Source organism: Stegodyphus dumicola, chromosome 4, assembly GCF_044657685.1.
Source record: "Stegodyphus dumicola isolate Sdum_Otavi_A_Nest chromosome 4, ASM4465768v1".
In the NCBI taxonomy this organism is placed as follows: Eukaryota; Metazoa; Arthropoda; class Arachnida; order Araneae; family Eresidae; genus Stegodyphus; species Stegodyphus dumicola.
Genome location: NC_140771.1, coordinates 3,124,205 through 3,142,211, shown reverse-complemented (window position 1 = coordinate 3,142,211; position 18,007 = coordinate 3,124,205). Strand labels below are relative to the sequence as shown.

Here is an 18,007-nt window from a genome sequence, read left to right as displayed (position 1 = left end):
CTTTTCATGCGAGTCCATGATGATCAACTCTGTGAACTTGCATTGAGAAGGTAATAGAATGGAGTATTTTAAATTCTTGTGACTGTCTGCAAATTGAATGTGATATTTCAACCAAAGAATTCCCTCCTCATCAAGCCTTGGATTAAGGAAGTAGATGGAAGAATCGAGAATGGTTTTTTATTTGACAACTTAAGTATTTCCACTTGATATGATTCTTGTTAAGTAATTTTTACTCAGTAAAGTTCAGCTGCTTCAATCTCAAAAGTACTTAAAGGTCCATTCTCTGCAGACCATTTCAGAAACCTCCCAATAAATCTTAATATATAGGCAGTAATTCGGAGTAATTTTCCTAAAGAACTGAATTATTCTATATCCAGAATTGGGAATTCATTGTCAATTACGGGTGCAGTCAAAATAATACTTTTTCTTAACTCTAACGATTCTGAATTTGGTTGTAATTTCTTTTGTTTCAGAAAGTTTTCAGTACGAAAACGTAACTAGTGTAACCCATGCCACCACAAATCATTCTTAACTAGTGACTGAGCATTAATTCCTCCAGTCAGTAAATCTGAAGGATTTTGTTTTCCTTCGCAGTGGTTCCACAATTTTGTGTTGCATATACCCTGCATTTCTGTAACAGGATTGGCAATAAATGGTTTCCAATTATTTGGTGAATCTTTAATCCAAGTAATGGCGATTTCAGAATCGCTCCAAAAATAAACATTCGTAATTAATTCTCCAAACAATTTCTTTAAATAACATTTGAGCAGCCGCGAGTGCTCCCATCAACTCTAAACAAGGAAGCGTGATTGATCTTAAAGGTGCAGCCCTGGATTTCGACATGATAAAGAAAATTTTAATTTCTGAATCACTCATACAATATCTAAAATATGCAATGGCCCCATATGCTTTAAGACTAGCATCTGAAAATAGGTGAAGGCATACATTCACTGGATCGTCAGCAAAGGAATTTCGCCGTATCAGTATTTCAGTTAAATCACTAAGTTCATCCCGCCAAATGTTAAATTTGTCCTTAATCTCTGCAGAAAGGACATCATCACAGGAATACCAGATTTCTTGAATAATGATTTTCGCCCGATTAACAAAGGGCCCAATAAATCCAAATGGATCATATATTTGGACAATACTTTGTAAAATTTTCCTTTTTGTAGCAAAATCGTTTTCATTAAAAGAGTCAATTAAGTTTTCTTAATTTATGTTGTCCTCGATGAAATTCCAAATCATGCCCAAAAAATTTGATTCACTAGTTAACTTGTTATTTGATTCCTTTATCCCATTTAAGACCCATAAATCATTTAATGCTTTAGAATTAGTTCTTAATTTTGTGAAATTCGTCCTGGTATCCTTAAACATAACCACATGTACAAATAGCCAATATGCATCTTAACCGTTCCTGCTCCGAAATACAGGTTGTCGACATAGATAGAAGAGTTTGACTTTTCGAAACTGTCCAGCATTTTATCCTTATATTTCCGAATGTGATATTTTATAGTGGCTGCCAAAATGAAAGGTGATATAGTCAAACTGAAAGCTACGCTACATATTTGCATAATCTTAAAAGAGTCATTATTTTCAATAAACCAAAGAAATTTTAGAAATTGTCTATCACCTTCAGCAGTACCTATCATCAAAAAGCCCTTTTCGATGTCTCCACAAATTTGTATCATTATTTGGACATTCCTCAACAATTCCTTCTAACATCTGGTTTTCAATTTTTTTTTAAATATTCCTGAAAAGTCTTCAGAAATTTTACTTAATTTATTCTGAAGGTTCTCGAATCATTTCTTTGTTACCTTAAAATTATTTCTCTAGATTATTCGGACTATATTTCCAGATAAAACTTGCCTCATATCTACTATTTTTAAACTACAAATTTCTTTCAAACTGGTCTCAGAACAGTTTGTATGCGTTTTATTTTTCTTTATTCCTGCAGCAACCCAACCAAACACAGAACTGACTGCGTACAATCCTTCAGATATTTTAATTCTTTTGGAATAAACTACATTCCAGAATTCATCTCCGCCAATTAATATTTGAACATCTGTGTTATTTTTTCCAGAGCAAATCAGTGACCTGCAACCCCAAATGCTCCATGAAGTCTGCAATTTGTTTACTAGGTACATTGATGTCCACCGAGATCAAACATTCAATTTTTATTTTATTATTTTGTTTCCAATTCCGAATTTTGATTTCAATGACCGGATAGGAATGATTTATTGCCTTAGTGAACCAAAGTTTTGAACTCCATTTCTTTTCTCAGAATTCAAAGCCAGAGATTCAGTTTCATTTTGGGAATAATTTTGTTCTGACTTTTTATTTACAGGGGATTTATTAATACAGATTGATTCATTGGGTGGGATACATTCCACCACATTTATTACATTTAGTTTTGTTTCGATACTTTTTTGATGTATGAAATTTTTTAAAACAAGAATAGCAGCGGTTTTGGGATCTTAGTCTCTTTAATTTATCAGAAACACTTTGCATTTAAATGACTCGTGTAAATTATCACAGAAGATGCATTTTTGGTTAATTGCAGTATGAAATGCAGTTGTGGGTGTATTAGAATTAGAAAATGCAGCTGTGGGTGTATTTTTGATGTATTTTCTAGTTTCATATTTTGATTGATTGAATTGCGCAGGTACATAATTTTTTCTTTCATTTTATACTAAATTTGAAACTTGTTTGCATTCTATTTCTGTTTTAATAAATTGTGTTAATTCCGAAACTTCATCTTACGATTCCCTTTGCCGAATAAATTCCAAAACTAAATTCTCCGGAATTAATTTTAATAATAGTGTAATTAGTAAATGTCCACATGAGCCAGAAGTTGCCTCTAAAACTTCCATGCTAGGAATCGAAACTTCTGATTCGTCATACAATTTACATAAAGCCTTTACGTTCGCAGAATTTTTAACGGCTTCTAAATTGAGAATTTTATTCATGAATGAATGAATTATCAGGTCTTTCCGACCATATCTGTCTTTTAGTGATGCTACACAACTATCATAATTACGTTTTACTAATTCAAAGCCTGAAACAACATTCATAGCTTGTCCCATTAAGAATGTTTTTAAATATACAAATTTTTGTATTTTTGAGAGCATTTCTTTTTATCTATCAAATTTATGAAACTATTCCAAAATTCACTCCATTGTTTGTGTCTCCACAAAATTTATCAATCATTAATTTTGATAATTTCAGCGTACTATTTCTACTAGAACTGGAACTTACCTGCGAAATTCCTTACTGCAAAAGCCACTAGACTGGTTTAAATCAGAACTTTGTGGATTCAGCGCTGGCGGTACTGCGGTAACCGCATCTAGAAACTTCTTAATTTCTACAAGCAAGTTTGTGGCATAATCTCCTCCAGAATGGTAGAGACTTGAGTTTTGAGAGAGGTACCCATATTCCAAAAGTTTGTGGGAAGTCATTTCGACCATTCTTATCTTTGTACAACTTTGATGAGCTGATATATTAAATAAAAACTCTGAAAATGCTAATTTTTGCCCTCGTTTTTCTAAGCGGAAACGGTTTTGCGTGCTGGAGAGAAAAATCTGCTTCATTTCAAAAAGTGTTGCCACTGCTGGCTTGCAGATCGTAGAGTTGGTTAATAAAAAATTTGTTCGTTTTACAAATATGAAATAAAAAATAGCATTATGAACTATTATATGTATTAGTATTATATAAGATCACGTTGTGACATTGAAGAAAGCACACGATTGCATGGGATGTCATTGTACATTGAAAATGTTTCATTTATGTCAGTAAATCTTCAGTCAGTAATGCTTGTAAATGTTCATTTTAAATAAATACCTGCTATTGGCGATATTTTTGTTTCAGTTTAGTATAATTCACACAATATGTTATTGCCACGTTAATTCTTTTATTGCTTTTGAGAAAATGTTGTTATATTACATTAATTTTAAATCATGACATCATACATCATGATTTAAACCAAAAGTGACATACAACATTTGAAGTGTCAAAAAGTTTTGTTTCATGGTTTGGCACTAAAAAAATTACTTGCGATATGAGTTTTGCTTTGGCTTGCCCACTAGTAATTTATCAAATTACAGCACTGGGATAAGAAACAAGTGTGTTGAGCACAGAGAAAAGTCTGGAAATGAAAAGACATTTTCACTGTATTTGTGCACTGTGGGTGCATGTGTTGTATAGTAATAAAGTAACTCTGATGTTTCAGAGTCCCTTATCTAAATCCAGATAAAAATAAGCACTCATATTTGAAAGCAGCAAACACCACTGTGAAGAGCAGTAGTTTCAGGGTGCAGCTACTGAGACTGAATTACTAATCTATAGTTTTCATGAATCTTTTGTATGCTTAGTTTTATAATTTTCCAGCTGCCAATGTAAACAGTTTAATTGAAATTTTATGGCTAATAATTTGGAATTCAAATAATGGCTAATTTGACAGAACAGAATATGTGGTATTTATAAAATGCTATTTCATGTGATTTGTCTACTGCCACCCATTTGTTATAGGATTACTTGGTTGTATACAAGAGATGAATGTCCTGAGGATATAGGTGGTAATAAACAAATGAGAATTGTTTTGAATCCAGAGAAGATACATTCTTAAAAAAATTAATAAAATAATGTTTTATTTATTCTAAGTTTCTCTGAAAGTATTTTTCCTGTCATGTTTTATCAATAATTGAATTATATTTATTTCTGTATGCAGAATTCTCATATGCGACCCTCACCGCCACAACAGCCAGCTTCTCAGCCGTCCCCCCATCCCCAGCCACCACCTCATTCACAGATGATGCAGAATCAGGTACGCTTAATTTTATTCATTTGTATTATTGGTTGATATTTTGTTTTAACATTTATTGACACATTTATTTAAAGGGGAAAAATTAAATCTTAATTTTTCATGTTCCTCTGTCAAATTATGAGTGTATCTATTGAGTAAAATAAAAGTTTCATATGACAAATGTTTTTCTTATTGTCACATTTTTATGCATATGCATATTTTATAGAAATTTGAAAACCTGAATATGAATGCTATTTGGAGAATTCCTTTTAACATGTATTTGTCTTAAGAAGCACAATAAATTTTTCTTGGTAATTTTTTTTTTTTTTTTTTTGTAATATTTAAAGAGGAAGTTTTAGTATTTAGAAGTAAATCATATGATTTCATAAAATATTTACTGCACTTAATCAGTTAAAAAAATTCTTGCACAGATAATTCAGGGTTCGTACAGTCCTTAAGAATCCTTAAAAGTCCTTAGATTTTTTGGAATCGATTTTGGTCTTTAAAAGTCCTTAATTTTGGCCAAACTCAGCAGAAGGTCCTTAATTTTAATTATCTGAACTTTCTGTCTGTTTTACGTCTGCCATTTTGAGTGTGAATTGGCATGTTGGGGGAATATTTTTGGTGATTCACTGACATATATGGTTATCTTTTGAATGGGTTCATTGGTTATAATTTGTTTCTATTTCTAATATAAATACTTAGTTTACTTGTACTATATGTATATAAATACTTAGTTTACTTACTTGGGATACTTGAGCTTCTAAGCAAGAAATGAAACATAAGCATTTTGAAATTCATTTTTCTAATAACCTTTAAACAACTTTTCGCTTTTGGGATGTGAATTCTTTTATTAAACAGTTCTAAATTTGGCGACTTATCAACATTTTGGTGATTTTAAGATCAGTTTCTATAGAAAATTTTTAACTCTGGGATCTGAGAATTTTTCAACGATTTTTAAAAAAAATATCATAACATTGATAAATTTCATTAAAATAATGGTAATATATGCTGCTCTAAATTCTAAAAGTTCTGCCACATCAGCTGTGTAACCAGCTTTTATACATTGCACAATAAGCACAATTTACAAAACAGCTTTTAGCAAAAGCAAAATTAGCTATTGTAATTAATTAAAAATGTCATCTTTTCAATTTTTTCATAGTTTTTCCCATGTAATTGTCTCAGAATATTGAAAATTCTATGCATCAGTTTTCTCTATAACATTAATTTTACACTTTTTCCCTCTCCCCTTTTTTTTTCCAAAATATTTCTCTCTAATTCTAAAAATTCTGCTCTAAATTCTAAAAATTCTGCCACATCAGCTCTGTAACCAGCCATTACCATATGTATTTCATATTTCGTCTAAATGTTCATATTGCTAAAAAAATAAAATTAGCCACTTTTTCTATACATTCTAAATGCATTTAGTGTTTTTTAGAATAACAGGAATCTTTAATTAAATCCAAAAATTGTAAAATGAAAAGGAAACGTGCTGAAGAAAGAAACTGAATTACATAAAGAAAATTATTATTCAAAGATATGTGCAGTTATTATTATGTAAATTACCCAATTGTTTATGATTTTAGCCTTTACTATAATTTCCTATTTCTGTTTCCTCATATGATAGAGTTACTGAGCCAGATTAAATTAAAATGTATAATCTTTGACCACTACTCCCCATTTTTAGTTTGAATTTGACTGTTCTTGTTTAATTATGTCACCATGAGATGTAATTGATTTTGTTAGCATCAGAACATGCCTTTATGTTTGAAGTTCTTTTTAAAAAAAGAGGCTTATTTAAACCTTAGTCTGATAATCTAGTTACTTTCAGATTGATAATATGCTTTATGTCTGTCAGGGGTTTTGGACTATTTAACTTTTACCAGATCAAGTAAACCCTCATAGGTACATTGCAGAGGGGTTGACAAGTTAGGAGATAAAGCTCAGAGAAACTAGCAAGAGCATTGGTTCATACATTGAGACAAATCTCTAATTGTTAGAAAAAATGCTTAAAGAGAAGAAAATCAATATAAACTAGCCAAAATATTTGGAATGGCTTCAAGTTAAAATGACAGATAAATATTTTGTTGATTGTTATTGTTTCAAAACATAAATGTTGTGTAGCTCTTAATGTGTAATTATCCTAATATCATTTAAGAATCAATGTAATAAATTACATATATTTTAAACTGTGAAATTTTTTTAGATTTTGATTTTAATAGGGCTTTTTTAACAAAAAATTTAATAGTGGCCATGTAAATCCATAATGACTAAGGTTATCAAACTACCTAATTTAATTATTTATAAGTAACTGCTTTCCCTTAAAAATTATCTCTAGATATTAAAGTGAGTTATTGCCTTTCTTAAATCGTTACAGTGATCACAAGATAAAACACAAAAATGTAAAAATTCATGTAAAACTTATTCTTTGCATCTAGTCAGATCTAAAATAATACAAAACAACTTATCAACTGTGGTGCTTTAGTGAAACCTTAAAGTATATTAGCTGGGTTACAATCCTTGAGCTCTACAAGAAGCTAGGACACAAACTGCATCAGATAAAGCCCAACTAACTTTCAAAACCTGCCAACTGTGTCTACATCAGGCCTTTCAGGTTTTGTTCTAAGACATGCAGCAGCGGGAACAATATTCAGTCTTTTGGTTAAAATGAGAAGTAAAATCATAATCATGCTGATTATAATTTTACTTCTCATTTTAACCTATGCTGTTTGACATAAAATCTACCTGCTATTTACTAAACCTCTAGATGACCAAGTATGTGACAAAATGAGATATAAAAAAATTCAACATAAAGCTAACTGTTAGTAAAACGTAAATGTCACTTATCTTTTTTCAAATATGTCCAACTATTGTAAGTGCAAAATATTTAATGCTACTTGATAAATTGCTTAAAGTTTATTTTATTAATAATTATGTTAATTCATGTTTAGTAATAATGCATACTACTTAGGAATCTTTTATTTTTAGGATGGTATTACAAAAGTAAAATTCAGGAATAGATAATATTTTTAATTGAATTTATTCAGTTCCCATTTGCTCATAGATCCTTAATATTTTTCATTAATGGTCCTTAAAAGTCATTAATTTTCGTGTGCAGAAATATGTACGAACCCTGTAATTGTCACATATTATTATTGAATGAAATTAGTTCAGTTTTCTTTGTTCAGTGACATTTACTATGTCAAATTTTTGTTTTCTGAGTTTGTTTCTAGAGTATTGTGACATCAGGGGCATTCTGTTAAGAAATGATAATTTTATGTGATAGAATATGCTGCCTGCCTTACAGTTTATTTTAATATATTTAATTTTTAAAATGTATTCATATTTATTACTTATCATTATAGCAAAAAATATGAGTATATTTCAAAAACTCATTTCAGGAAACTAACATTAGATTTAATTTTTTTAAATCTCCAGTATCATATTTTGCCATTTATATTCTTTATATCCCTTTGATATTATTAGTTGCAATTTTGATACACGTACTTAATATTGTTTAAGAATTAAACCAGTCTCACTAAAAACTTTTAGTTATAAACAGTGAAGTTCTATCAATGCAATGTGATAGAATATGCTGCCTGCCTTACAGTTTATTTTAATATATTTACTTTTTAAAATGTATTCATATTTATTACTTATCATTATAGCAAAAAATATGAGTATATTTCAAAAACGCATTTGTGGAACCTAACATTAGATTTAATTTTTTTTAAATCTCCAGTATCATATTTTGGCATTTATATTCTTTATATCCCTTTGATATTATTAGTTGCAGTTTTGATACATGTACTTAATATTGTTTAAGAATTAAACCAGTCTCACTAAAAACTTTTAGTTATAAACAGTGAAGTTCTATCAATGCATTGTCAGCTTTAAATAGTAAATAATAAGATTTCAGAAGTGTACACTGAAACAGTTACAGATTTCTTTTAAAAGCATGTGTCTTAAACTGCTAAGTGGTTGCGTATACTTATCATGAAACATAAATGAGTATCTTTAAATTCAAAATCTTTATTTTTCTGCAGTTAACTCACTTCTTGGAACCTATAACAAGTGATTTCAGACTTTATTTTTAATTGTATCATTACTGCACAGACAGACATTTCTTTAATTATTGTATTATTAAAAAGATGTAGTAGTTATTGTACTATGAGATTATGGTTGTACTCAGGTGAAATCCACAATGAATTTAAATTCTTATATTCCCATATAAATGGAATTCATGATGTATTTATAGTACATCTACTAAGTGTTTTGGTGCTGACTGTAAATAAAGTCACATGTATGTAATAATTAGGTACACTGTAATATTTTATTAGTCATATAATACAGATTTTAATTAAAAAATAAATAAAAATGAAAGATTACAGAATTCCCCCCTTCTAAATTGTTTATTTTGTATATTATACCCATTTCATAAAGAGACAATAAATCATATGTTTTAGAGAGATATGACAAGATACCTGAATTGTGTCTGGACTAATTTCTTGTAAACACTTTCCTATTTTAAGATAATTTAATATTTTTGATTTATAAAAATAGAGTTATTTTACAGGAAAGGGTGTAAAATTTAGACAGTTGTACATTATTTTTATTGTAAAAAGAAAATATACATTAATTTAAAGATCTAAATTTGATAGCTGATGAAATGTTTCAAGCTGTCTTTCATCGTTGAGAACTGTAATTTGAAAATTATAATAAATTTTAATAAATTACAGTATACATTAAACTAAATTAGTTTCTTTCATATATGTGTGTATGTATGTAATTTTACTAGTCTTTTAAATTATCTTAAATAATAGCAATTTTATTCATCTCTCTCCCTTCCCCCCCCTTTTGACTTTCTTCCTTAAGAAAAGGCCATGTATAAAAATATCATCGAAATGTTTTGTAATTTATTTAAAGGAGACACTGTCTCTGTACTAAAGATATCTACAGATATTTTATTTTCCTTTTTTTAAAATTCCATTGTTTTGAATGAATTGTTATTCCGTAAAATAAGAAATAAATGGCGTAATGTACATCAGGGTATTCACGTGCTGACTTGTAAGAACTGTGTATGCAGAGAATCCGGTTGCATCAGTAACACTGCAATTGGATGTAGCTCCCTAAAGGTAAGATATTGCAAACAACAAAACAAAAAAGATGTTATAACAAGAGATTGTGATAATTAGCTGTGTTAGTTGTATTCGTTTTCAAATAAGTTGTAGATATTTGTAGTTCACTAATTACTGCATATAATTAAAGCAAGTAAATAAATTTAAACTTGTGTGTAAATATTATAAAATTCATATACTAATGAGAATTAGAATACTGTTTTGAATCTTATGTGAATGAAGAAAGTTTTGTTCCTTTTTTTCCTCTGAAAAAAAAGCAAAAATGATAATTTATGAGATTATTATCATATTTCTAGCTTGATGAAAAAATAGAGTTAAAAGCATGTGTAAAATTAGAATGCAGTGTTCAAAATTTATCATTTTTGCAGTTCATTATTGAATTCCTGAATAATACTGTTTTAATACGCTACATTTTGTGTGATTTTCTATTGCATGGGATTAGAGAGGATCAACATAAATCTTTTCAATTTTAACTTTCTCATTTTTCTTTAATTTTAACTTTCTGGATATTTCTTTCCAATTTTAACTGACTGACAGAATTTTATTTTTAAATTCCGTATGCTGCACAAAATGAGACATCTGCTTTCACAGTATTATTTTGTAAAAAGATAAGGTTATTTCTGAAATTCAAAATAAACACACATACATGTTATTTTAAATTTTATTGTTAGAAATAAGAGAAGAAAGTAATTTGTGGTTTTATTTTACTATTACAAAAATGCAAATTAAGTTTTTTAAAAAAATTTTTTACATTATATCTTCACATTTTATTTACTTATATATACGTTTGTGATACAGTGCAAAGTCTGAAATCTGGAATATCCAGGCCTATGGATCACCAGCAGCTTTTGTTTAGAGTTGCCTTTTTGCATTAAACTTGGGCATTTAGTATTTTTCATAATAAAATGTGGAAAAGTGCCAAATGTTAATTTCATTTCATCACTGATGCCCGCCTGGCAAATAACTTATTTTATTTATTTATTTATTTTATTTTCATCATCACATAATTATCAACAAACTACAGCTTGGGGCCATCCTGACCAATCATTATTTATTACTTTTTGCTTTCATTATCCCATTACAATTTTTAAAAAAACTACAGTTTGAAAAATAACCTATGCAGCAATGTCTACACATTTTTAAAAAATTTTTAATATTAATAATTGGATGCCAAAGAGCATGGCAACCTTTTATCACACAAATCTTCTCACATTATGCATAGGCTTCAGATAACTCATTTGAAAAGATTTGAGTGTAATACAAAGGAAAAATTTCACAGAAATTTCTTTCCATGTGCAAAAAGTAGATTTTATAAATAATACGTCCAATAGATAACATTTAGTGCTGTGTGCATTGAGAATAACTAATTTGTTATTCCATTAACCCTCTGAGCATTATGACCTGCTTTATCCGGTTATCAGAAATTTTGCTACTTGGGCATATATTAGCTTATAGTTTAAGATATTTTGCTTTCTTACTTTCTTTAATAATGTTAATATATCTTAATGAATGTAAGTTTATGAAAATACAGGCTTAAATAAGTAATTATACAAACTCAATTAATAAATGCTGCCTAAATACTGGTCTTCGCCAGAGCTGGTGTGGCTGCACCAGATGGCAGAATTTAGGGAAGGCAAAATTTTTAGAATTTTAGAAGCACCAAGCAACAAAATTAAGGGATGGCAAAATCTTAGGAATTTAGGAAAGCCACTGGCAGCAGAATTTCAGACCCACAGATACTGCACCGGGTCCCAAAATGTCTAGCATGGTCCCATATATATCTTAAGTATATGTATGAATTTATTTATTTGAGGCTGAGGGTTCAAGTATGCGTGGGAAATAGTTGTAAGTATAATAAACAACTAAACTAATATAATTAAGGGTTAACTTCATCAGCATCCTCTAGAAACGTGACAAAATTTAGTGGAACAAATTGTTTTTAGTTGCAAATCTCGTAATATGTCGACAGTAGTGTACAGCAGATGCTAGGTAAGCTTTATAATGAAAGTTTTCTGATATTGCAAATAAAAAAAGGGAAATTTTTCATTTAATGGAATTTGTTAAGAAGTGGTAATAGATGAAGATGATATAGCAGAAGTTTTTCATTATGATGATTATGGTCCAGCTATCAGTAAACAGACGGACAGCAGAATCTGTAGTATGGTTCTAAATTAAGAAAATATTGCTACTAATAGTGAAGAAACTGACAGAGAGTTTATTGAGAATGAAAAAAATTTGTTTGATAATGTAGTGTTAATTCTCGATGCCGCTATTATTTCCATAATACAAGGGAACAAGGGAGCTTTGTAACTGAACAAGAAAATATGCCTATCTAAAGAAAATATTATCATAAAAACAAAGTAAATTAAATAACTTGCATGGAAAGAAATGTTTAATACAGTAAATAAATTTTGGGTCCTTTTTTTAAAAATTTGATTTCCTGAAAGCTTATTTCATAAATCTCTATTTTATATTTTTTATTTTACAATTGCTACATGTCATCTAACTAGATTTAAACTGATGATCTAATATCTGGAATTGCCGAAGTCCTTATGGGTCCAGATCTCGAGCTTTGCATTGTATGCTTAAAAAAAAAAAAAAAAAAAAAAAAAAAAAAAATGTATGCACAGTTGTTCTTCCTTTATTAAATGAAGCACTAACATGATTTATTGAATAAAATAAATCAACTAAATTTAGTTTGTAGCAGTAGTATATTCAAAAGAAATTTGTAAAAATACATTAACATTTGAAAATTTCTCTTCATATATGCTTTGTAAGAAATCTGATGAAGTAAGCTGTAATAAGCATTTTACTTTTGTGTTTTATTCTCAACTAGAGCCTACATCTCTTAAAAACATCTCACTTAATATTTGTTGAGGCTAAATAATATCAGTGACATGTGAAAAAAAATTACTTTCAAGATCTTCTAGTCTGGTTCTTTTTCTGGGAGGATATAAATAATTACCTTCACATTGTAAATTGGTTACTTTTCCTGAAATAGTGTGTTAATTCCTTTGCAGTGAATCAGTATTTTGGGAGGGGAGGATGGTATAAAACTCATGCTGTTTCATAATTACACATTACATACAAGTTAAATGCTACTTTCCAGACTAAAATGTGAGAAAAGTGTTTCAGAAGTGTTGACATAACCCCCTTTTGTTCCTAACTAAATTTACAGTAATTGATAAAAGGAGTTTTATTTTCATGCTGCAAAAACTGAGAAGCAACAATGAAATTGCATTACAGTTTTTAAAATTAGTAAGAAAAGAACAAATTGTACTCAGAGCAAAGCACATTTTAAAGCTCGAGGAAAAGTACGAGTGATATACATCTGGGCCAAGCTATATATTCTGTAAGTATATTTTAGTTAAAATTTCATTCACTGAAATTCATTTAAAAATTAGTAAATGAAAGCCATCTATATAACTTCATCATTACATTTTTATATTTATTTAGATTACACAATATTTTATTAACTCGTGTTCAGAACAGATTACTAATGAAGATAGCTTGCTTCAGTTGATTATCTGTTATAGCACCCCAACAAAATATTTACTGTTTGCTATAAATTCCTTGTGTTTAGAATATTTTACTGATAGTCTGCTCTTAACAGTCACCTAATATTACTTTTTCATCCTGAAATTGGAAGGTTACCAACTCAAATAAAGTGTAGATTGCAAACTTCTGTCATCCTACCACATTCACCTGAAAAAAGACACTGGACCATAAAATGAATTTGAAAGTTTACTGAAGTGAATGGAAGAACAATAACTATCGAAATATGGTACATGAGAAAGAATACTTACCATAAAAAAACACATGACGGAATGAATAAATCAATCATTACAGTTTTTCCTCTTCGTAGTTTTTGGCCCCATTATAAATACATAACACGGTAAGATTTTGTTTGGGGGGGGAGGGTGTGTGTGTCTGTATGAAAGAGAGAAAAAGACTTTTTTTTTAAAACATGTTTTCTCCTTCGACATCTAATTTTATTTTGAATGAGCTTGTTATTTTATGCAGCATCAAAACTTATCTAAACATTTTATCATATTCTTTTTAACAGTTATTTAGTTCTGCTTGCTTAAGTAACTGTAGATGGATACTTCATATCTATCAGTGTATAAAATTTTTTAAATTCGTTTAGTAAAGTTTATGCACAGTGATGATGCAAGAGAAAAAGTGATGCAAAATAAAGAACATTTTTATTGTTTTTATTAATTTATTTATATGATCAATAAAGATTTAGGAAGCGAGAAAACAAAATTGAAAATTTTATTTGTCAAATAATGTAAAATTTCTAGAAATGTATATATGCTTATATTTATTAAAATATCAGAAAATTAATAAAATTTAAACCTCGCATAAAAAAATGAACTACACAGCCAGAACATAAAAGAAATTATCATATTCTGCCATCCATGTTGCTGTTGTTTAAGTGGTAGCTTCCCCAGCTAGAATTTAGAATAATACATGATTTGAATTCCGCCAAAGTTAAAGTTGATTCTTCCTATTTGTCATGCTGGGAAAAACTTAATGTCTCTGTGAGGATACCCAGGAAATATCATGCTGTTGCCAATAATTATGTTTTATTTCCAATTAATCTGTAGCTCTTACTGTGCTATCTATTGTAAGAAATCCTGTTAAGTTTAGACTGGTTTAACTTTGTTGTAATAATATTTCCAAAGGTCGTAAATTGTGCTCTGAAGGCCAGCAGATGTTGGGAGTCAGGAATTTTTTTAGGCAGTCTTTTTGCTTAAAGTGTCATCAAATGGCATCAAGAAATTAAACAATCTGAAAATGAAATAACTGTATTATCAATTACTCACTTTTTTCATGTAAAGGTTGCCTTGTTCGGTCTTTCATTATAAAGTATGCTGTTAAGTGAGAAGCATAGTTCAAGATTCTGTTTTGTTGTATTCATATTCAATTTTGCTCAAAATGATGCAACTGATTTTCTGTATAATTATTCATAGAACAGCTGTAGTTATTACTTACAGATTAAGTGAACAGGCAATTTAGTTTAATTTTTTATCGGAGTTGTTTTGTGCTAAAGAAATATAAAAGCAGCTTTAGAATTTTTATTTTGAAAAAATTATACTAACCATTCAGGTTAGTTAATTCTAAGATAACTGATATTACTGATTGCAAAAATGCTGAAATTGTAAAAATAAAATAACATTTTTCTATATTAATATTTTTAACAAAATAAAAACTGAAGTAAAAAAAAAAAAACTGTTTGGAATCTGTTTATTATCTGTTTGGAATTTAATACTATAAGAAACAGAAAAAAATAAATTATGCATTGCAGTCAAGAACTGTAACTATATATTAAGCTTCATGTTTGATAGAGAACATAATGCAGGTTCGAATACTAGCGAATGGGTTGATTTCATGGATGATTTTGTGGCTTTTCTCAGGTTTAGCAAACATACAAATGAGTTCAGTTCGCCTTAGAAAACCCTTTGTGAAAACATTCCTTCATTTGGTAGATAGCCTGCTATTCTTTTCCATGCTCAATTAATTAAAGAAATATAATAGAAGTATTCTCTCTTTATTAAAAATGTGAGAAAGTGGTCTTCAAAAATGTAGGAAATACTGATAATATTAAGAGAATTTCTAAAGAAAGATTGAATGAAAGTGAAATGCAAGTGAATGAGAGTGAAAAAGAAAGAATAATAAATCAAATTATCAAAAATTGGTTGATAAAGTAACAAGATGATGAGAACTTAAAGGAGATGTCTTCCTATTAATCGTCTCTAGCTGGTAAAAAATTAATGCCATTGAATTTAGGTATATTAGGAGAATGATTGTAGCTTAGCACCTAATTATCTAAGTGATATAAAATGCTTTGGAAATTTCATCAGAAATGTCTAATATTAAAAACCACAATATTTCAACAATTCTGGACACTAAAGCAAGATAGATCTTTTAAAGGTAATTCAGGAGTATTGTTTAGTTCAATAGATCCTAAAACAGGTTTTGTACTGTTAAAGTTTTAGATAACCTAAAATAAATAAAAATACATGTAAAAGTTTTCCTATATCACAGTATAGCTGTTCTTTTCTGTATGGAACACGAATTAAATAATCAAGTAAATTTTGATAAAATTAGTGATAACGGATTTTGTTTTGAAAATTAAATTTTAAAGTGTGAAAATTAATGCAGCACTTTATATGATAATTTTACTTATATCATTTTGCTGCTGTTTAATTTTTATCAAAAACGTATTTTAATGCATTCTTTTAAAAATTATAAATTCATATGTGTTATTATTTTTCTAAAAATATAAAGCTCTGATAAAAAATAAACATTGTAGTAGTATAATTTAAAGCAGTTACTTTGTAGGACAGCTATATAGTTAATTTCATTGCTTAACAGTGATGTACATTTACCTCTTTGTTTTTGAAGTGAAAATGTATCTAGGCATGGCTCTGCATGTAATAATTAATTTTTAGTTCACAATGTATACAAAAAACAATGTATTATCAGTGAATGTTATTAAAAAAAGATCCAGTAAGTCTGACATTTACACAATGCTTTGAGGTAATTAAAGAGATGATAACCACAGCAAGAACAGAGTGCATAGATAGAGTCTGAAGGGGAAACTAACATTAAAGACAAACTGTAGTGACCATGGCCAATGCCATTAATTTTCAGTAGATGACTTAAGTTGATTCTTTTAGACATCTATGATTACAAGGTATTGCAAAGGATGGTAAGAGACTTAAAAGTGTTCATAATGGGTGTGCAAAGGGGTACGTCAATAATTGAGAATGGTTAGGAAAATGGAAATGTGTAAGCATCCAAAGGCAACTGGTGCTTCCCCCCACTTTTCATACAGAGGATGAAACAAGAGATGTACTTTTATAATCTTAAGGGGAAGGATCAGTCAAGGATTGACATTAGCCCTTTTTTACAAGCCTAAAGGGTAAAGAGCCAGCGGGCAATATAAAAGCTTGTTATAATCCTTTATAATGATAAATTGAGGATATAATCCTTTATAATGATAATTTTTGAGAGCATGATTCTTATTGATTTTTTTTTTTTTTTTTTTAACGTGACCAGCAAGTGATACATTAATATTCTCTAAAGGCTACAAGAAGTCATTAAGAAGTAGGGACCAAACAAAAACAAATCTGAATGTGATCCTCATTTAACCTTGATAATGTATGCCATCCCAATTTTTTAATTAATGCATGCCATCCCAGTTTTTACCAGGAACTCAGCGATAAGCATATTAGGTTGATTAGTGGTTTTTTGTCCATCGTATAGACCTAATCCTGAAGCTTCAGATTTCTATTTCTTCAATCCAGTGAAAAACGATCTATGGAAACAGTGATTTGCTAACATAAATTAAATGAAAGTTAATGTAAAAAAGTGGGGACCTGAAGTTTTCCGAAGAGGATTTAAGAGTTGGGTTCATTGATGATACAGATGTATTGTTTGTAATACATGCAAATGAGCAGTACCTTCATTTAAAGGATGAATTACTTCAGCAACATATAGTGCTACTGCTACAATACATAAAGTTTCAATAATCTGCAAAATTTAATAAAAATGTTAAACAAAATTTTGCATTGCTTTTGGTGCAGTCCTCTTACATAATGCTACTGTTAGTATATAAGTTAGCTGTTTGATTTTTTTGGTCTGTATGCTTTGTCACATAAAAAATGGCCATTAATTAAGATCAGCATCTTTTACGGTACAGAAACTTGTAGTACAAACAAAGAAGATATAAAATCTAAGGTTCTCAACCAGAATTTCATAGTTTCAGGGGGGTTAGCTTTTTATTTACCTGTTAAGTATTTAGTTTTAATTTAAGAATATGAAACTACAGTTATTCAAGTTTTGCTATGTATCAGCGTTTTCTATACTTTTCATGTTTAATTTACATACCACTTTAAAAATAATCTAAATTTAAATAGATGTATGTGTGTTTTTCAAGTTTTGAAAAGACAGAGTGGAAGCGAGATTGTCTGGCAATGGTAAAAAAAAGTGCATGAAGCAAGAAAGGTTGAAAAACACATACATAAATGAAATATGAAATGCGCAATATTTATGTGGTATC

At 29.2% G+C, this 18,007-nt stretch overlaps 1 protein-coding gene across 4 annotated transcripts in view; it reads left to right on the top strand.

The window, feature by feature from the left end:
* The window catches only part of LOC118201102 (single-stranded DNA-binding protein 3-like), a 231,722-nt gene that overhangs the window by 42,507 nt on the left and 171,208 nt on the right, over nucleotides 1-18,007 (top strand). For all 4 annotated transcript variants that reach the window (XM_085814470.1, XM_085814469.1, XM_085814471.1 and 1 more), the window contains exon 7: nucleotides 4,724-4,819. In XM_085814470.1, coding sequence (XP_085670596.1) covers nucleotides 4,724-4,819 — 96 coding nt within the window. The remainder of the gene's footprint in view (nucleotides 1-4,723; nucleotides 4,820-18,007) is intronic.